Here is a 22,970-nt window from a genome sequence, read left to right as displayed (position 1 = left end):
ACAGTACGATGCCTGCGCGCGAAACATATTCAAATGGAAACATGTATGACGGTAGGAACAACTGCAGAAATTTGTGGAATAATAATAGCAACAATAATTATCACCCATATCAAAATGGTAATTAAATGCAAAATGAAAATAACAGACAGTACAACAACAACAGCAATAGGAGACGTGAGAATAACCGGTTCAACCCGGGCTACTTTGACAGGAACATGACATATAACAGACATCATTACCACCAAAACAACAACAATCCCAACAATCACTGGCAGAATATGTGGAACACACAATATTCACGCATGACAAATCATAACCCTCCACGGAATCCGCCGCCGTTCCCCAGTACAGTTATGCACTCCCCGCCACGAAGTACCAATAACAATTGCGGCGCACCATCAGCTGACGCGTGGGCGCCAACCAGCCGGAATGTAAACATAGTGGAGCTGGTCAATGAACCCGGCCAAACAAAGCAGATGACGGAAAACAGTCGACGACCGAGCTAAGTGCTCGTGCTTCGGTCGTGAGGTGTTGTAAGAGCGCAACGGCTGAGACGATTTGTTTCCTCAGGTACGATGACAAAATGACAGCAGATCAGGAATTAAGAAACCTATCAAGTTGATGACCTCGTTCTTTTGCGTTCACATCCCAAGTCTACAAAATTAAAACAACTGAACAGAAAATGGCAGCTATTATATTCAGGTCCTTTAAGAATAGCTAGCATACCTCACCCAGGTTGTTACTCCTTACAATACCCGTTACATCATCACAAGCCGAGGGGGCTGCATCCCCACAGACATTTGAAATCCTTTGTGCACTAAAACAACATAATATAATGATAACTAAGTTGAACATGAGCAAGTTACTGTGAAAACGAGATCGTAAATATTTGTATTAAATACACGAACATTAAGTTATACAGCCTAAGAACACAAACATTCATTTATGGAAATTATATACTGCAGTCACACTTGCATACATAATTATGAAGAGAATGTAAACCCAGGTGAGTACACTTACTGAATGAGAATAGATATTCATATAGGAATGAGATCTACACAGGTTACATTTGTTGTTAATTGCAAATTATAAGGTGAATCAACAATTAGTTAGTTATTTCAAGGCTCTCTAATGACAGGAGATAATAGCTGTTAAAATCAGTAATGACATAGGTATGTAGCAGAATGAATGAAGATGTAAGAATGAATGATCAGTATGAATGAGTTAATGTTTAAGTTAATATAAGAAAGTAAGTTACTGTGAAGTAGTTGATGGAGACAGATTATTTGAGGAAAATATTATTGGAGTTTTATGAGAATGGAAGTGCCAAATGGCCCCACATATGTGATATATTAATGTTTGATGAGGAATATGTTTAATGTATAAGGATATATATATTATGATGAATATGTGAGTAAGGAATGAGCGAGAATGTTTTGGTAATATTTGTGCTACATAGAGAAGTGAGTAAACAGTCTACATCTTTAAGATTACGTAAGAATTTCAGTTTGAAAGAAAACATTTGTGATAAGTTAGAACACGTGAGTACGAGATGTTAAATGTGAATCTATTTACAGTGCCCTTGAAAATGAACGAATGCAAGAAAAGCAGAGTGAACATAATGATGATTACAGCTGTTGAATGAAGTGTAATAAGAATGTAACTTGGAAACAAATTAGCTTTAATTTATTTCAGAAGTGTAACTTAGTAACATTTCGTTAAGTTTTGTTAAGCCACCGTGTGGAAGAAAACATTTATAGTTCGTGTTCAGACAGGAGAATGATATTTTAAGGAACTTAAGTTGAAATATAGTTTTCGCACAGCCCTCATGTGAATACATTTGTGTATATGAAAATGAAATTTAGTGCCATGTTAGCCTTTATTATACTTACATATGACAGAAAACCCTGAGGAAGCAAAAGATAGGAGAGTTATTAAGGCTGTTTTGCGACTCTTACAACACCTCCACTTAAGCGAACAGATGACAAAATTACATCTATGTTGAAGACAACATTTGACTTTTCAGGCTATGCAAGGTAAGTGCAAAGGAGCAGTGACCACCCGTGCAACCAACGTCGAGCAACAGACACTGCAGAAGAGATATTATACTGTCAATTATAATACTATGTTATTCATTTATGTTTTATAGAAAGAAATGATATATATACACAACATACATGATGTTTAACCTTCATTAAAGTAGAAGAAAGTTCATGGTTGAACTCTTGAGAGGAAATTTGATATGTCATTATATAATACACATTATGAGAGAGACAATCTCTGTGAGATATATTTTCCATTTGTATAGATGGTATCCACAAGAAGTGGAGATATCAAGGAAGTCCTGAGCTGCTATGTGATTTACTCATGCAAGGAATTGTTAATGTATAATACACTTAGTCATATGGACAGTCAGAACACAAACAAAGAATCTGTCATGATGTTACGCTACACAGACTTGACGTAAGGACGCTTACATTTACCCATGATTTGGTAAATTGTAAGCACCTCCTTTCACACACCCCTTGAAGATGATGCAAACGTTATAATGTATTGTGTTCTCTTTTTATGTAGTAGCTGTAAGATTTGGTAGTTTATAGGTAGTGAATAGTTTCTTCCAGTCTATCTTTCTTTCTTTCTCCATTATCCTACCACCTCCTGCAGCTGGGTATTGTTTGTATGGAATGTAAGAATATATTGTGTGACAGTAAACTTTCAGGTATGAATAAAAAGACATGAATATTGATTGCATTACAAGCCTGGTCAACCAATAGCCAAGATATGGAATCAAAAGAAAGAAAGAAATAATAAATGAAGGAAAGCCCGTGCTTTATATATTAAGTCTGATATCCCTTGGCACGCCCAAACCTGAATAAAAAAAAATTAATACCCCAATAAAAGAAAGCCATCAGATGCTTTGGAGACAATAAACTCAGCACCTGCCGTAGGCGATGTGGAGGCTAAAAACTACATCGACCATATATGCCCCGGGAACAATAGTCATAAAACGCACAAGGACCTGGAGTGTTGTGTCGTAACAGAAGACATGGACGTTGCTTCAGATCACGCACACGCTCAATCTTATGATGTCTCCGGACTTAACATGCCATTTATGCAGGAATAACAACTTGTAATGAACACTATGTGAAAGTCAATACTGTTCAAGACTGTCATAACACAGCGATTTTGAAACTGCCGCACGCGAAATTCAGTGATGCTACTGTGCATGCGCAAAGACTACATGCTGCCAGAGATTTATTGGGAAACCAACGCTGGAAGCGCACAACATTAACTGCGCTGGTGAACAGCTTGTTCAAACAAACTGTTTCTAAATATATATTAATTGTGTAAAAACGAACAAAACTGTAATAATTGTATTTAGTATATAGGTTTAGAAAGTAAGTATTGACAAAGATAATCTCCTTGAATGCACGTGGCCTTTCCTAAGAAAATATGTATAATTGATATTTAGGTGTATCTATTATATTGTTTGCTAGCCTGCCACGCTAAATGTTTTAGCATGACAGTCGAGGGGGCGATGTAGCGGGACTTTGAATTTCGCCGCGCTACACTCGTTCCCTCAGACAAAAATTATACCGTCGCAGTGGTATGAGCACTTGACGGCAGAGAGAAAATACTAAAATTGTTAACTCTTTTTTGTTTTCTATTCTGTTTCGATTGTCTCTTGATAGCCGAAGCCTAAGGCAGACGTGATCTGATGAAGACGTTAAAAAAAAACTTATTAGCTAGTCTTATCTGATTTTAATGTGTAGACATATTGCGGAAGTTATGAAATTCGGAGGATGGAAGTAGCAAAGTAAATTAAATTGCATTCAGTATCAAGATTATTTTCATTTGTATAAACTAGTGATTCCTGGACGATTGCAAGATTTCGGAGCAGACTTTTCACGCAGAAATGAAGTAGGAGATTTTTGAAGACCTGGAAGCCGCACGAAAGAAGACATGTTAACATGGTAAAGGATGAACTCTTATCTACGCCATTTCCCCCTGTCAGTTACATTTAGTTATTCTCTGTTCTTTTTCAATAATTTTTGTAGTGGAAATTGGTTTAATGTTTGCTCAAAAACGCCACGAGGACCACCCCAACAATAGCTTTTCCGAATCAGGAAGTCAGATAGCTTTTCTGTAATACAAAGTCCGATTTGCTTTTCATTCTTTCCCTTTTTCATGGTCTCTCTTCTCCATCTATTTTTTGTTAACCACTACAGAGTGTGTGTGTGTGTGTGTGTGTGTGTGTGTGTGTGTGTGTGTGTTGGACGGTTCATGTCCATGTTTTATCAAGTGTTCCACAAAGGTAGAATGGCTACTTTCATACTTCCAGCTTCTTATATGTTTTGAAATGCCTGCCTGTTATCCCCATATATACTGATTCACATTCTTGGCATTCTAACTGATGTATATATGCTCCTTGTTATTTATCTGATTTGTCTGTTGCAGTTTGTAAATGTGACTGGAGTGTGTTTCTTGTACTATAAACAATGTATAATCTCTGTTTGTTTAATATATTTGCAATCTTGTGTGTTGATTTCTGTTTGTAAGTTAAAGTATACCATTTCTTTCTGTTAGTCATGTCATAAGTGTTTCTGTTTTGAGTTTTGGCATGTGCTGTAGTGTCAGTGGGGTTCTTTGGTGTTTGTGTTCTTTGCTTGTTTTCATTTTTCTTTAGTTGTGTTTTAATTCTTTGGTTGAGTCTTGTGGGTATTGTAATCACAGTTTGTGGCTATGAGTTTTATTGGTTGTAATTCTTTTTTACAGTTTTCTTTGCTGAATGGCATATTATTGAGTCTGTGAAACATTTATCACAGGGCCACTAATTTTTTATTTTAGGGGTGGTTGGATGAAGCATGTATAATTGTATCTGTGGCTGTTGGCTTTCTGAAGATGTCAAATGTGTGCTGATTGCTGGCTCTCTTTATTGTTATATCCAAGAAATGTATTTGCTTTTGTGTCTCTTTTTCCTTGATTAATTGAATATTTTATGTATATTGTTTATGCCTGTATGCCAAGAATGTGACTCAGTATGTCTGGGGATGACACACAGGAATTTCCAAACTAGGTATAAAGAACGTGTTGGGACACAAGCTCTATGGACTTCCGTCCCCAAGAATATCGCTGCAAAAACGGTAACTCTGCACCTTGGGCAGGGTGTTCTGAGACGCCAAGTGTTTCATTTGTATCAGTCCATATAATGTGTATAAATAAATATTGTGTATGTGAATCGGTAACATTAACAGTCATTACACATTGTGTTCATTACCCAAATCGTACATTGGTGACCCCAAGTTTTTTGACAACCATGCCATGACATTTTCATGTGACACATTGCTCCACCTTCACCCAACATGAGAATCCAACACTTTGCCAATGTGGATCCTACACACACCGATGGTCAGCCAGTTACAGTCAATGACAGCAAGTGTTGCAAGTGTTTATTTAATGACTTTTCACTGCTACAAGATGTAAATTGAAATACTTCCATGTTTAATGCCTGCTCAACAGTGCAACCATTATCACATCAGTGTCCACATAAGGACTACAATATCGAACTTCGATCAAAAACCACAGTGCCTTTAACAAACACAGAAAATAGTGTTATGAGTGCTTATGTGGACACTTACCTTGTCAGACTACATAAAGAAGGGACAACGATGATCAGCAGTAATGAACAATGGCACTATCCTGCGCCCCTGCCATTCTCAAGTGCAATATTCCAATTGATATACATTCAGCTAGTACTAATGCTACTCGCAAGTCTCCCTACCAACTGAGTGACTCTACCATTACTGAGATATCAGGCATCGACAGGCTAATTATGGACACCAATCACAGCACATAACAAGTCCAAACAATCAGTGACAACAAACAAACATGCAGGTCAGTGTATTTGGTGGTCTCAGGGACAGATAGTGATGGTTAACAGTGATTTTGAACAGAATGGCATATTTCTATGAACCGCTTTCACTCTCACACATCACGCGGATGACGTCATGGCACTGTGCCACATACCACGCTGCACCTGAGGTATAACATCACGGCCCTGCCTGCCACATCACCCCCCCCCCCCCCCCCCCACTCCAGCTTGCATGCTGATGTAAACTGTGTGCTGGTATCAACGCATGACATGACTGTTTTACGACGACCACACAACAGCTATCAGGATGCCACAACAGACACATCAACAGCACTACAACCACAGGATGGATATCAGAATTACAACCTGACTGCTACTGAAAATTAAGGGCATCAAGTTCAAGCCAGACATCACCGCCACACCTACAGTGAACACCATACTACGTGGGCCAATGATCTACCACAAATTTATCCAGCCGATGATGATTACATGACACGCCGCCAATCCTGTAGACACACTGCATGGACCTCCCATGCCACGGCGGCCTCCAACTGGCCATGACTTCACCCCACCTACTGTGATGTACAATATGACTGAGGGGTGCAACGCCATTAACATGGACTTAATTGCTACACCACCCATGCCATGCACTACGTTTTGTTACACCCACACCAACACAGCAACCACGACAACCGCGACAGGGCTAATGGGACAATGTGCAAAGTGGACACTTGGACAAACACTGCCTGAATACTGTGATATCCAGCAGAACTATATTTCTCTGCAGACCGTCAATGCCTCCATACATCACATGGGTGATGGCACAGACGTATCAGCTGTGCTGGGACACTCACCACTCCACAGGTGTGATGTCACCACCTGGTTGGCCGGGCCACTCACTGGACCACAGCTCCAACCGGAATATCACACCACACCATGCCAACAGGTACAACAAACAGTGGCAATACATCATCAGGCCACCACAGTCAATCTGACCAACACCATGCAACTACTCTGCAGCAACAATTCAGTGGGACCAACATAAAATGACCAATACAGGAACCACCCACTGTCTATCAAACTCCACCTGTCGCCCATTCACACAGACTCAGCAGAAGTGTGGTTCGCTTTATGCGAATGTATCATGAGGACAGCAGGGATTGTGGATGACCAGAGCAAACTGTTATTACTTCTCAATCATAATGGTGAACAAGAGGATCTCACCAGTGATCTACTGCTAAATGCTCCTGACTGTGCACAAGTATGAGATGGTGAAGTCACTAATATTGTAATGATTATCAAGCACACTGGACCAACAACTGCATCTTGCCATAAATGAGATGACGCTGGGCGATGACACACCATCGGCGTTATGGCACAAACTGCAACTGAAAATTGATGATAACCTACTACCAGCCAGGCCCTATGGTCATTGTGGTTACTCAAGCTCCCAGAGCAAGTACAGACAGCACTTCTAGAACATGCAGACACACCATTGGAAACGCGCCTACAGCTGACCGATAGGATGCTAGCACTTACATGCCACTGGACACTGATTAGTACCAGGACACCTATCTACAACCACCATGCCAGCAATGGATACGGCGCAAGCGGGTTACCCACTGACAAGACTACCATGCCTGTGGATAGATCAAACAGCAGGATTCTGCCCCCTGGACCACCCCTACCAAACAAAACAGTTAGCATAGCTATGGACAGCACTGTCCTCAGAATTAATATGACTCTGGGACCTCCTGTATGCCACCATCCACACCGCCTAGCCCCTCACAAAATATAAAGACCATCAACCCTTAGCTGACACTATAAAGAATTTGTCTGCCAACGCCACATCACACAGGTTTAGACACTTGGACCACATATCACAGTTCACAACTGATGTTCACTGCATGCGAGGAGTGGACAATATGGTTTCAGACTACCTGTCCTGCCCAGTGACCATGACCACTCAACTGGATTTTGGTAACCTCGCAGATGCACAGGCAACAGATACCAACCTGGAATGATTCTTGTCAGGCAGTGACACGAGATTACAACTACAACAATGCCCAGTGCTCGGGACCAGGAAACTAGCTTGGTGTGATGTGTCAATGGGGAGGCAGTGACCTTTTGTCCCTGCCAACTATTGCTGAACAATATTTGACTTGCTCCATAACTTGGCTCACCCCCAAGTGGGCCCCATGATGAAACTAGTTTCAGAGTGTTATGTGTGGCTGAATACAGAGAGGGATTGTGCTACTTGGATATGAGTGTGCATTCCTTGCCAGAAGGCAAAGACAGGATGACATAACCAGCCATCGTTAGGGAGGTTACCTGTACCAAAGAGTCATTTTTGCCATGCACATATAGATTTAGTGGGGTCACTACTTCAATCTAATGGATTTTGTTATATCCTATTGGTCATTGACTGAACAACTCGGTGGGTGGAGACCACCTCACTCAGGGACATATCAGCGGAGACTGTGGTGAGATCATTTATTCACTTATGGATAGCGAGGCTTGGCTGCCCTGAGTCACTAATAACCGATCACGGCAGACAATTCAAATTTACCCTGTTTACAGAACTGTGCCGCCTCTGCAGCTGCCACCGATTCCATACTAAAGCCTACCATCCACAGTCAAATGGTCTAGTGGAATGGTGGCACCACCTACTGAAAATAGCACTGATGTGCCATGACAACGAATGGTCAGAGGCCCTACCCTAGGTGCTGCTGGGTATCAGAACAGCCCACCAAAGAGGATCTCAGCACCTCACTAGCAGAGATCCTCTATGGCAAAGTGAATAGCCTGTGAACAGAATTCTTCCCACAGATAACTGATGAAGACAATGAGTACCCCCAGACCTCTTATGGTGGGTTAGAGAACAGATACCGAGCATCAGAGTCCCACTGCCATCTCACCACACAACACCCACTATATCTGTGCACGAAAACCTACAGACTTGCACTCATGTAATGCTATGCACAGACGCCATCAAGCCAGCACTGCATCCAGTGTACAATGGACCATATAAAGTACTAAGATTGGGACCCAATACATTCAAAATCATGCTAGCCAGCAAAAACACCACTGTGCCTGTCAGTAGAGTGAAACCAGGGGAACAATACCACCCCTTTGACCTCACACCATGACACAACCCCCTTTTCCATCACAGTCAATGTCAAGCACTACCTTCCAGAAGGTATTACAGTGTCTCTACATGATACGACAATCGTGATATCAGCCATATGTGAAAACTGACTGGTCAGCCACAGGAGGGTGTCACAATTATCGTACCAATCCACACCAATACCACAGTCAGTCGATACAGCTGCACTGTTATCTATGCTATTCAGGGATGGCATCCTGCATGTGTCAGCCCCAGACCACAACATGGAAAACCAGACACAGGAGCAGCCTACATCCCCGTCACAGGATCACATACGACCACCAGTGGAGGACCTAATGATGGCACCTCCAGTACCACCTACTCGGCCAGTACTGACGTCACGAACAGGCAGACTGCTTCGCCGACCAAGGCATCTAGACATCTAGACAAGTACAAGCTAGACATCATCTCCGGAGATGACTTGCACTACACCACAGCATAACTTCAGCACTCCATGCCTTTGAGGGGGGGGCTAACCCTTGTGGACTTCCATCCCCAAGAGTTTTGCTGCAAAAACAGTAACTTCGGGCCTTGGGCTGTGTTTTCTGAGACGCCAAGTATTTAAGTTGTTTCTGTCCATATAATGCATATAAATAAATATTGTGTATGAGAATCGGTAACATTGGCAGTCATTACACATCATGAACATCATGTTTGTTACCCAAATCCTACAAACATATAGGAAGCTGGAAGTATGAAAATAGCCATTCTACCTTTGCTGACCATCTGATAAAACATGGACATGAACCACCAAACATGGAATTAGAGTGAACAATCACAACATTACAAGAAAACTTCCAGGTACAAAGAGCCCTCACAATGGAAAAGAAAGTAATAAATGACCAAATCAATATAAGCAATAATTCACTGATAATGTTAGCCGCTAAAACAATAAGAAGCAGCAGACTAAAACAAACCAGAGTAAGTAAGTAATTAATTAGTTTTCCTCTCCCCCCTCCTCTCTCTCTCTCTCTCTCTCTCTCTCTCTCTCTCTCTCACACACACACACACACACACACACACACACACACACACAAATCCACTTAAAAAAAAAAAGAACCAAACTCTCACAAGGTACGACACAGCCACATATAACAAAATACACCTACACACACACAAAAGACAAATGAAAATAGCAAACCACACTCACAACACAAACAAAAGAGGTAACAGTTGGCCACACGACACTCTTTAAACTCACACATGTTAAATATAAAATGAAAAGTGCAAGTGATTTGCTGTAATAAATGTGAGTGAAGAAGGAGCCAGAAATTGGCCAACTGGAGCATGGGTACCCAATGAACACATCTCCAGGACCACACGTGTGGAGTAATAACACTGGATATCATAATTAATGTGAAACAATAATTTAACCTAACAAAATCTGTGCTACAAAAGTTCTTCCTAATCTCAAAACAAGAGAAAACCATGACAAAATGTAACATAGTAACGTGTTATAGTCACTACATAATAAATTTATTATATGTAATAAAAAGAAACATATTACAGGCTGCTAAAGATGCTTCATAAATAAAAGATGCGAAATGCATATGGCGAAAAACAAACTGCCTTTCATTTAGTTGCGTAGATTGAACATACCTCCAGGAATAATAGTAATATGTTTATTCAGTTTTTAATATTTAGAACTTATGTAAATATTATTAAAATATGAGACCTACTGTAAATTTTAATTGGAATCCTTGTGGAGAAAGTTATTTATAGTGGTCAAATTGGTTTCTATTGATGTATATATTAACTGACCAACTTTCATCATCTAATATGGCAGAGGCCTGAGTAAGTAAATAGCCAAGATGGCAATTTGAAGGCAAGTTGGGCACCATAGAAGTTTTCCTGGAGTCCACAGCCAGGACACTAGCTGGAAGAAAAGATACTGTGTAGTTTCTCTGCCAGGACACCTCTTGGGAAGTACAAGGCTGTCATGTATCCTGAAATAATGCTACATATTTCTTTTTGTTGCTGCACAATCATCTTGATAAATAGCATATTGATTTGGCTACAAAAGATTGCCTCCAACTAGGGACAGATTTTGGATACATTATTAAATGTAGGAAAATTTGGTGTCAAAAGGTATGTTAACAACAAAGGTCTGAAAGCACTAGACAAGCTCCTAACCATGTACCAAGAGAAGGGCATAAAGCTAACAGTTGTTGATGCCAAGTGTGTCATGTTACCTGGCTCAGCTGTTGTCTACCCAGACCCTCCACCTACAGACTGGGCAAGAGTAAAGCACATCTGGAGTCTATCACAGTTGCTGACTGCACTACTAACCAGTGAGAAATGACTTTTGTGCTTATTTTCTGTATGGACCTTGGAATCTATAGTAGCTTGACATCAGAATGACTATGAAAAATGGTCTGGAAATGCACCTGTAATGTGGGCACCATTTTGTTTCTTCCTGATGAAACTTCAAATTAAATCCATATGAAAGCAACTCAGTGAGCTAATATGCCTAGGGAGGTGTAAAAGCACTCTTCTCAGAACCACAGAAGCATGAGTCATGAACACTTTTCCAGCAACCTTTGTACCAGTAATCGAAAGCCCATAGTGCACAGTGTTTCTTTTTCTTTTTTTTTCTGCCCTACTTAAAAGGCCAAATGAGTTTGTAGTAACTGTACAATGAGTATTTATGAGGAATATCATTGTCTACAATACTTCTGCCCTCTTTGTACTAACTCCATAGCCTAGCTTCAAGTATTAGGAAATGCAACCTCAGTAGAATCTTCCACTGGTGCCTGAAAAGACAAGAATAAGGAGAGATCTATGTCAACATCCAGTAGAGTTAATATTGCACATTTTGCAATATTTCACTGATATAGAACCTCTCTTACAGTGATCAAAAGCTTAACAGAGATCTGTAAAAAGGCAAGTATGTTGTATGCTGAAACTTCAATTCTAATATTTTCTTTTTTCTATTTTTGTTATCAATTCAGTGTTTGGAAGTAGTGTGGCAGCATTCAATTGCTAGAAAATGGAAGGACATCTACTACAGGAAGAAATATCTGTAACAAGAGAATGAAGCTACCACATTAAAACAGCATTTCTTTTATGATAGTGGATGTTTTAGTTTTGCCTTTAAATCAAAAATAAAATGCAAATACAACAGTAACTACTTACCAGCCAGATGAAAAACACTGTCACCTGTATGCACTGTAAATATTCATTGCACATTTTTGGGATCTTCAGAAACACCATTTTTGACTATGTTATGATGATTTGAAAATGGGTATCAGCCCAAAACTAGTCATCAAATGAATAAAAAGTAAAAATTTGCAACTTGAACTGATTATTTTGTTCTACTGATTAACACAAGTTGCTGACCCAAGCTACTCAAGCATACTCAAAGTTCATAAAAATGTAGTAAAAGACAGATTGCTACTTAACATATAGAAGACATGGTAATTTGGAGACATGCACAATTAAAAGATACTTTCCCACCTGCCTGCATCTTACTGTGTCTTCTTATGGTAAGTAGCAATCTGTCTTTTCCTACACTGTTGTATATAAAAACACAGATGCAGAATGTAAGAGCTAATTTTCCTATTGCTGCCAGGAAATCAATCACATCATAATTTTCCATGTTTCAAGTGTGTGGCTGAAACAGGTCATCACAAGCCATCAAAATAATTTTGGAGACTATTCGAAGTTAAGAGACTTACCCGGATATAAAAGTCTCCTCTCACTCCAGTTATTTCCTCAATTCCAGCCATAAGGTTTGTTATTACCTAAACAAAAATACAAAAAAGGATTACTTTTTTGTCAATATTGTCATTCACAGTTTTAAGTGTAACTACTATGTATAGGATTTTTGCTCAGCTAGCTGCAAATGACTGCATATATCAATGAAACAACTATCTACATTTAGCCATCACCACAGTTTAACTTAATAATGGTTCATCATAAAAGCTGACTTATTGTCTACTGTCTGTATTATTCAGGGGTGCAACATCAGCTTGTGTCCACGTGATGCGCTCTGAGTAATAATAAAGAATGGACAACACTGGTTGCCAGACAATCTTTGGATCTCCTGGCTGAAGAACATGATGCCTATCTTTACAGAGAATTTAATTGGCTCTTCTTAGGGCCTTCTGACAGGAAATCTTGGACCATCTACCAAGATCTGACAACTCAACACAGAAGGGATAAGCTGGGCCAAATGCTAGGTCCTGCATAAAATTCTGGTAGATAATGATATTGACATCTTAGCAATTTAGGAAAACCATTTTTACCGTGAAGACCAGTTAACCAAAACAGAGAAAATACCAGGATATGACTGGTTAGCAGCCAAATATCATCATATGTATGGAGCTGCTACATTTGTCTGCTCCTCTGTGGAAAACGGAAATGAGCATTTGGCACTATTGGCTGGGAGGCCCCTTACGGGGCAGGTCTGGCCACCTTGGTGCAGGTCTTATTACATTCGATGCCACTCTGGGCGACCTGCATGCCAGATGGGGATGAAATGATGATGAAGACAACACAACACCTAGTCCCTGAGTGGAGAAGATCCCTGACCCAGCCGGGAATCAAACCCGGGCCCACAGAACAGGAATCTGTCACGCTGACCACTCAGCTATTGGGGTGGACCTCCTCTGTGGAACATACCCACCTGATTAAGACAGCCATCACCAACAACACTAACACAGTCATCATCAAATTGGGAGAAATAACTATCAGTAATGTATATAAGCCTCCTGCCACTGATTGGACACCTGAAACTCTGCCTCTACTGCCCTACCCAACAATTTATGTGGGCAACTTTAACAATCCTCACACACAATGGAAATAAAGAACTAACTTTAGCCATGGAGAAACACTAATATCCTGAGATGATGGTAACAATCTGTTTCTGCTATTTGATGCAAAGAGAGAACAGATCTTTTAAATCAACAGCTTAAAACCTAGAATATGACCCCGATTTGTGCTTTGTAACCAAAGACAATGAGAACATACTGCCGAAAGAGACACACACAACACTTCAAGACTTTCCACACAGCCAACATCAACCTGGCCTAATTGAAATATGAGAAGGCATCCCATGGTCAGGTCCAAGCATACCCCTGATCAGGTTCTATCCCTGTTCAAAATGGAATTTTAAGAAGACAGACTGGAAGAACTTATCCAATCACATTGATAATTACGTAGGCTGGATTCCACCTACTATCAAAAGCTAACAAAGGTTAACATGAGCAACAATTGAATCAGCAAGAAAGACCATTCATAGATTATTCTGCAAGTTGTAAATACCAGGATGGAATGCTCAGTGTGAAGAACTGTACAAGGAGTTGCACTTTCAACATTGTAGCACAATCAGCAATTGTGATAATCTAATATATAAGAAACTATCAGCCTTGATTGTGGTAATGAAACCAACCTTTACCTAGGTTTTAGCCCAAATAATTGAGCCTCTATCGAGGCTGATAGTTTCTTGTGTATACATGGAGTTCCTCCAATGAAGGCTCAGGGAGATAGCTGATGATCTGCTATACATTCTGGACATGGCTTGATATGAGAAATGGACAGAAACAGCTTTGACCCAGGGCTTCAAAAGATCTAGCAGAGAAGCCTGGGCTTACAGTAATTAGGCAGAAGTCATAAGGATGCTAGAGGTGAGGTGGCCTTGCACTCAGACAGGATTGCAAATCACAGTGTGATTACATTGCCAATGATGTCTGTAGGAGTGATTTGTCTAGTGCTGTCCAAAATCTGAAGGTGGTATTGGACTCTAATAACAGCAAACACATGATCATCATTGAAATACCACTTAAATATAACATAAAAGACTCATGTGTAAATAGAGAAATTATTAATTCCATGAAACAGTTTGAGGAGCTATGCAAAATGTATCAAAACACTCAGTTTCTGTCTGTTGATTACCTGCAGAGAGTCAGTTTCACAAAACATGGAATGCAGATAAATGGAAAGGTAAGAGACTTCTCAGCTATAAAATTCTGGAAATGTTGATCACAGCTAGCAAAAGAATAAATGATGTGTCTACAGTAGCAGAACTAACTGTAGGTTGCCAATCACAAACAATAGCACAGTAGCCATCACCGACTGCAGCAGCTACTGCTACTTCAGCAGAACCAACACCAGCAGCAGGTAAATCAGCATTACACAAAAACAAAACTATTATCAGAAGCAGTAGCAACAACCAAAAAAGCATTCTAGTCAACAGCAGAACCACAACCACCATTGGTAACAGCAACAGAGCCACAGTCACCAGTGGCAGCAGCATCCCCAGAATCACTATTAACAGAAACACAGGCAACAAGGGAAGAATCAACACCAATAATGGAAAATGCAACATCAGCACTAGCAGAAGTAATAGGAGCCACTCATCCCCTTAGCAAGACAAGAATTTCACCACTGTACCATCTGAAGGAGCAGCCAACCTTGGAAAACTCATCAAATGGTCATATACTGAGGAAGAGGAAAGCAGCAGTTCCATTGCATCTCAATGATTTTTTGCTGAAGGGCTGCAGGAAAACCATAGTAGGATAAGTACAATTGTAATGTACTTACATACTAATGTGCAGTCTCTTAAGAATAAACTTCATGAACTTCACTATTGGCTGGCAAACTTAAACTGCAGTGTGATTTCAATAAATGAAAACTGGCTTAGCAATGAGGAACTAAAATTAAGTGAACCATTTGGATATTAATTGGCAACCAGCTACTGTAGAACAAGTATTAAACATGGTGGTGTATCTGTGTGTGTTAAAAATAGTATGAACCTAATTGACAATGTTAAAGATGTAAGTGGACTGTACGTAGAAGCAAAATCTGAAGCTGCAATTATAATGTTACCAAAACAGGAAATTACACTCCTGGAAATTGAAATAAGAACACCGTGAATTCATTGTCCCAGGAGGGGGAAACTTTATTGACACATTCCTGGGGTCAGATACATCACATGATCACACTGACAGAACCACAGGCACATAGACACAGGCAACAGAGCATGCACAATGTCGGCACTAGTACAGTGTATATCCACCTTTCGCAGCAATGCAGGCTGCAATTCTCCCATGGAGACGATTGTAGAGATGCTGGATGTAGTCCTGTGGAACGGCTTGCCATGCCATTTCCACCTGGCGCCTCAGTTGGACCAGCGTTCGTGCTGGACGTGCAGACCGCGTGAGACGACGCTTCATCCAGTCCCAAACATGCTCAATGGGGGACAGATCCAGAGATCTTGCTGGCCAGGGTAGTTGACTTACACCTTCTAGAGCACGTTGGGTGGCACAGGATACATGCGGACGTGCATTGTCCTGTTGGAACAGCAAGTTCCCTTGCCGGTCTAGGAATGGTAGAACGATGGGTTCGATGACGGTTTGGATGTACCGTGCACTATTCAGTGTCCCCTCGACGATCACCAGTGGTGTACGGCCAGTGTAGGAGATGGCTCCCCACACCATGATGCCGGGTGTTGGCCCTGTGTGCCTCGGTCGTATGCAGTCCTGATTGTGGCGCTCACCTGCACGGCGCCAAACACGCATACGACCATCATTGGCACCAAGGCAGAAGCGACTCTCATCGCTGAAGACGACACGTCTCCATTCGTCCCTCCATTCACGCCTGTCGCGACACCACTGGAGGCGGGCTGCACGATGTTGGGGCGTGAGCGGAAGACAGCCTAACGGTGTGCGGGACCGTAGCCCAGCTTCATGGAGATGGTTGCGAATGGTCCTCGCCGATACCCCAGAAGCAACAGTGTCCCTAATTTGCTGGGAAGTGGCGGTGCGGTCCCCTACGGCACTGCGTAGGATCCTACGGTCTTGGCGTGCATCCGTGCGTCGCTGCGGTCCGGTCCCAGGTCGACGGGCACGTGCACCTTCCGCCGACCACTGGCGACAACATCGATGTACTGTGGAGACCTCACGCCCCACGTGTTGAGCAATTCGGCGGTACGTCCACCCGGCCTCCCGCATGCCCACTATATGCCCTCGCTCAAAGTCCGTCAACTGCACATACGGTTCACGTCCACGCTGTCGCGGCATGCTACCAGTGTTAAAGACTGCGATGGAGCTCCGTATGCCACGGCTAACTGGCTGACACTGACGGCGGCGGTGCACAAATGCTGCGCAGCTAGCGCCATTCGACGGCCAACACCGCGGTTCCTGGTGTGTCCGCTGTGCCGTGCGTGTGATCATTGCTTGTACAGCCCTCTCGCAGTGTCCGGAGCAAGTATGGTGGGTCTGACACACCGGTGTCAATGTGTTCTTTTTTCCATTTCCAGGAGTGTATAATAGCTTCAGTATGCCACCCACAAAACTCAGTGAAGACCTGTTTGAGGACCTTCTGGAGAAATTGATACTCTTGTTATTCAAATACAAAGATTACAGAATAATAATATTTGGTGATATCGATATACACATTAGATTTAGGAATAGAAATGCTAGTCACTTGCTAAATACATGAAGACCCCTTAACTTCAGTTGCATAAATGACAAACCCACAAGATAGGAAGCAGACATAGGTAACATAATATGTAATTTTTACCTAAAGAAAACAGAATTTGACACTGTGAAGCTAGGCATTTCAGATCATGAGGGACTTTGTCTCAGACAAATTCTTTACAATGAAGCAACTGAAACTTCCGCAGCCTGTAGAAAAATTATAGGACCAATTAATGAATCAAAGCTGAACAAGTTGATAAGTATTGAATTTAATAAAATGGGGTAAAATAATAACCACTGCAGGTGCAAATGAATCTACCAACAAATTTTTAGAACTGTTAACTGAAAATTTTGAAGCATGTTGTCCTAAACGCTGCAAGGAAATATCAAAGCAAAATCGTTACACCAAACCACAAAATCTAAAAAGCTGTTACACCCCACATCTAAGTAGAATAAGGATCATAATGCTACTCTGTCATGATAGTTCTCAGCACAATAATGCTGACAAGGAAATGTATATGAAAGTGTAAAAGATTTACAGCACTGAATCCAAGGCAGCTAAGTGCAAAGTAAATGATACATATATACTAAACTCAGAGAATAAATGCAAAGCTGCATGGGAAATTATTAAAACAGAAATAAACTGTGATGATAAAGTATACCAGACACCAATTCCACCTGATATTCTAAATGCACATTTTGTCAGTCCTCAATCAGATAACAGCATAATGGAAGATGTGAGTAAGGCAGAGGCACTGCTGTCAGAAATGAACAGTAAGCAGACAGACAGCTTTCACTGGACTCGTATAACTGAGAAGATGCTCAATGAATCAATAGCTAAGCTCAGTAATTCTAGAGCAGAGGAGTACTATGGTATCTCAAATTACGTTATTAAATATATCAGACATGAAATTGTAATTCCACTGACTAAAATAATCAACAAAATTTTAAATGAAGGTAAATATCTGGAATGATTAAAAATATCCTTAGTTAAACCAGTACATATGAAAGGAGATACAGCATCTCCAGATAACTCTCGACCACTATCACTTATACCTATAATATCAAAAATAATAGAATACTGCATGCATAAACAAATGAGTCAATATTTTGAACATAATGATATACTTAGCTCCTCACAGTATGGTTTCAGATCCAGCCTTTTTACAGTCAAAGCAGTTTAGTTGAGAGTATGGTAGCAAAAATATACAATTGTATTGAAAATAAAGATATTATATGTGCAACACTGTTGGACCTCAGGAAAGCTTTTAACATGGTTTCCCACAATATTCTCATAATAAAGCTCTACCACTATGAAGTGAGAGAGAATCCTCTATAACTAATTCAGTCTTACTTGGACAACAAAAAACTGTTAGTTAAGGTAAATAATCAAATATCACAATGTCTTCCAGTTGTAAAGTGTGTACCTCAAGGATCTGTTCTTGGACCTTTCCTTTTCATTATTTATATGACTGATTTACCTGCAGTTGTACCATGTGACGCAGTGCTATATGCTGATGACACAACACTCATCACATGTGAAACCAACCTTGAAAATGTGCAACACAGCATGGCAGTTGGTAAGACATGTTCTGAGGCATCAAGGGATCACCAATTTAGTATTGGAGGGCAGTGTGGAGGGTAAAAATCGTAGAGGGAGACCAAGAGATGAATACACTAAGCAGATTCAGAAGGATGTAGGTTGCAGTAGGTACTGGGAGATGAAGAAGCTTGCACAGGATAGAGTAGCATGGAGAGCTGCATCAAACCAGTCTCAGGACTGAAGACCACAACAACAACAACAGCATGGCAGTGGCAATGAAGAGATTCACTACTTGGTTTGGGGTAAATATACTGCAGAAGAGTGATAGTAAAACTGAATCTATTGTATTCAGTCTGAATGCTCTCAGTCATGATAATGAAATAGTAAACTTATTAGGATTTCATATAGATAAAAAGCTCAGCTGGAATACCAAACAGGGAAGTTATATGGAAAATTGGCATGTGTCATCTATCTGCTGTACAAGATCAGGAACAGTGTCAGTAGAGAATTTCTGCTATATGCATATTTTGTATTCTTCTGCACCCACCTGAGTTATGGAATACTATTGTGGGGCAATTCCATAGGCTCAAAATTAGTGTTTAAATGGCAAAAGAAAGCCATAAGGTGCATAGCAGGACTTAGCCCATATGAATCATGTCAAGATTATTTTAAGAAACTAAATATAATGAGAGTGCCTCGCCTGTATATTTACAAGTGCCTTATCTTTGTTAAAGAGAATCTGAGTAAATTTGACTTAAGGAGGATAGTTCATGACCATAACATAAGAAGTGGACATACAATTAATATGCCATATGCTAGGCTTGCAATGACACATAACAGTTACAAATATCTTGGTCCTGTCTACTTCCATAAATTTCCTACAAATGCCTACACAGTGCCAGTAAATAAATTTAAAACTAGTCTTCTGAAGTGGGTGAAAGGTAAAGTAATTTAGTCTGCTCAAGAATTCCATGAGTATGTGACAAATGATCCACTTTTGTTATGAGAATGAACAACAAATTAACTGCAAACTATACATACACCACACTGTGCAACAGTTTTATTACTGTTTCATGTACTTAATGTCAATTATCTGTTTGATTATTTATTTGTCATTTATCTTGTAATTGATCTGTTAGGAAACTTTTTGTTGTTATCGACATTTGCATAAATATGAATTGTATCCATCTTGGATTATTATAATGTGATTAATTATGCTTGTCCAAGTTATTATTGTTATTATTATAGTGTTAACACTGACAACACCAATTGCAAGTAAATATGCTCAAAGGTGGAATAAAACATTTGTATTTATATCTGTACATTGTGACTACTTGAAGAACTCCATGGGACAAAGCACATACCATGTGTATCAGTCATTAATTCACAGCTCTGAAGACACCTATCCCCCACCAGACAGTATTTTCCCAGTCATTTAGTGTCAAGGAAATAACAATGGCACTCCAAGAAGTTAAAGCAGGAAAGGCACCAGGACCTCATGGAAATCATCCCGAATTCATGCTGAACAGTGGTCAATGTACCAAAAAATGGCTAGCAGAGTTCCTTACTGATACCTGATTGAGAGGAGTGAAACAGTCCAAAGTTATCATTATCCTCGAGCCTGGAAGACCAAGCAACAAGCTGAAAAGCCATCACCTAATAGCCCTTCTTAGTTCAACATACAAGCTTCTTGAAACAGTCATCCGCAAAAGAATCTCTGCTTTAATACTTGAGAAAATTCTGACTGAACAAGCTAGTTTTCATCTAGGAAGAAGCTATATAGACCAGATAATATCACTCACAACCTACACAGAAGCAGGCTTTCAAAATAACTAAAAACCTCTACTGCATTTATAAATCTCTCAGCAGCTTATGACACAGAGCCACAGTCTTCTCTGCAGAGTCATTTAAATAATACCAAGCAGGAAAACAGTCAAACTTATTAGTAGCATGTTTGTTGGTAAAATTTATTAGTAGCATGTTTGTTGGTAGTTCATACTGCACAACAGCTCTTCAAGGGTGTTAAATGATGGACTACCTCAGGGATTTCTCCTTGCTGCACTACTGTTTAGTCTGTTCATTTTCATTATGCCTGAAAATAGATCTCATAAGTTTGGATATGCTGATGAGTGGGTGCTGGCTGTGGGATATCAAAATTTCAAAGAAACAGAAGTCAGCTTAACATCTGATTTGGAAATAATGGGAACTTATTTTTGGAGATGGAGACTGAAACCAAATCCTACAAAGACAGAGATGGCTTGCTTTCATTTGTACAACAAAATGATGAATAAATGAATGCAGGTCCATGTTGGTGACTGAATACTTTCCTTCTCATCCTGTCTGGTAAGTCTCCCCTGACCTTGGGTGCAGCATGATTTTCTAAACTGTGTCCCTTTCCCTAAACATCTCCAGTCCTTTTCCTTCACCCCTCTTCCTTCCCCATCAACTTTTCTGCCAGAAGAAGGAGCCACTGGCTCTGAAAGCATGTAAAAGTTAAACCTTTGGGTGTGTGTGTTCTCCTGCCGCCGCTTGGTGACTAGATTTTTTATCTATCCATTTATATTACATTGTCAATAAATTATTATTTTCCATGTTATGTGTTGTTATTTGTATTATATTTAATATTGTGTATAAAAGCCATATGACAAATAAATAAATGTATTACACACTGCCGGGTGTGGTGAGTGAGAGGGATAAGAACATTTGGAAAGTCAAAATCAGTTTTGATCTGATGACAGTTCATGCCACCAGGGGAATGATAAAAGTAGTGATAATGGTTTCAAAGTCATCTACTAGCAGGTGGTGCAGTAGTGTAACTACCAGAGTGCTATCTGTGTCTACCCTTCAAAAAGGAAATGCTTGTTTGTTGCAAATATTTAGTGCAAGCAGACACAAAGCCATGGAGATGTACTTGTGCTTTCTAAGTCAACTGAGCAAGTTTGAGAAGATCCAAGCTGTGCCCTCCTCAGTGGCAGGATGGTCCTTTTAGAGAATGTCACAGAAGATGGACCTGTCACATTGGTTGTGCAACAATGCTGGAAACAGTGGAAATTCTCACATTTATGGGTGAGATTTTGGGAAACCATGGATCACAGACAGACAGCAAGGTCACCTTTTCATAAAGGCAGTAATGGCACACTTTACAGCTTTCACAGCATAAATAAGTGCAGTTATAATTCCAGAAATGTCTTCATGAACTGTTGAAAACCAGTTGCCAACAGTGGGACTGTTGGCACGCACACCTCAAGCTCATCTTCCAGTCACAGCACAGCATCAACATACATGGCTTGACCAGTGTCATCAGAGGATGAAATTGAAGGTCTGCAGAGATTAATGCAGATCTTGTCTGCATGCAACTGAAAGTCATTCACACATATGACACAGATCTGGTGAGTTCTGTTTCAGAGAGTGCTTTTGTGCAGGGGATGTTCTTCCCATTTCAGGCCTTGTGGTCTTGGAAGGGATAAGCTAAATGTTTCTTTATCTTTAGTGTCTGTGGAGGGAATGGTAACCATCATTTGGTATGTGCAGAATGTTGTTTGACAAGTTTACCTGTTAATATTGCAAAACAAATATAACACAAAATAGATAGATGCAATGAAGAATAGACAAAGAAGGAACTACTGAAAATTTATTAGATGAAAAGACTATTTAGTATTTGATGTGGTAGTTCATGAAAGAACTGGTACCTTTGAACTGTACACACAGGGCAGTACTTAGGGTAAGAAAAACACAAAATAAGCAAGTTACTAACTCCATTTGATATACAGGATTAAAAATATTGGTACATAATATCAAAAAGATGAGGATGTTTCCAAAGCAGTCAGACTATGGTGAGTACTTTTTTTAAGAAAATTGGGACCAACCAGGTAGCTGCACTGTACAGTGCAATCACTCAACATTTCTACACAATTCAAGAGAAATGAGGTAGTGCTGAAAGTACAGTTTTCAACAGGGTGCAATTGATTT

The 22,970-nt window shown here is 40.3% G+C and overlaps 1 protein-coding gene across 1 annotated transcript in view; it reads right to left on the bottom strand.

Moving 5' to 3' along the window:
* Positions 1-22,970, bottom strand: part of LOC126187901 (sodium/hydrogen exchanger 2-like) — a 260,348-nt gene that overhangs the window by 35,963 nt on the left and 201,415 nt on the right. The window contains exon 16 of the mRNA XM_049929251.1: positions 12,716-12,781. Coding sequence (XP_049785208.1) covers positions 12,716-12,781 — 66 coding nt within the window. The remainder of the gene's footprint in view (positions 1-12,715; positions 12,782-22,970) is intronic.

This window comes from Schistocerca cancellata, chromosome 5, assembly GCF_023864275.1.
Source record: "Schistocerca cancellata isolate TAMUIC-IGC-003103 chromosome 5, iqSchCanc2.1, whole genome shotgun sequence".
Taxonomy (NCBI): Eukaryota; Metazoa; Arthropoda; class Insecta; order Orthoptera; family Acrididae; genus Schistocerca; species Schistocerca cancellata.
Note: the sequence above shows the minus strand (reverse complement) of the source record. Positions and strands in the feature narration are given on the sequence as shown.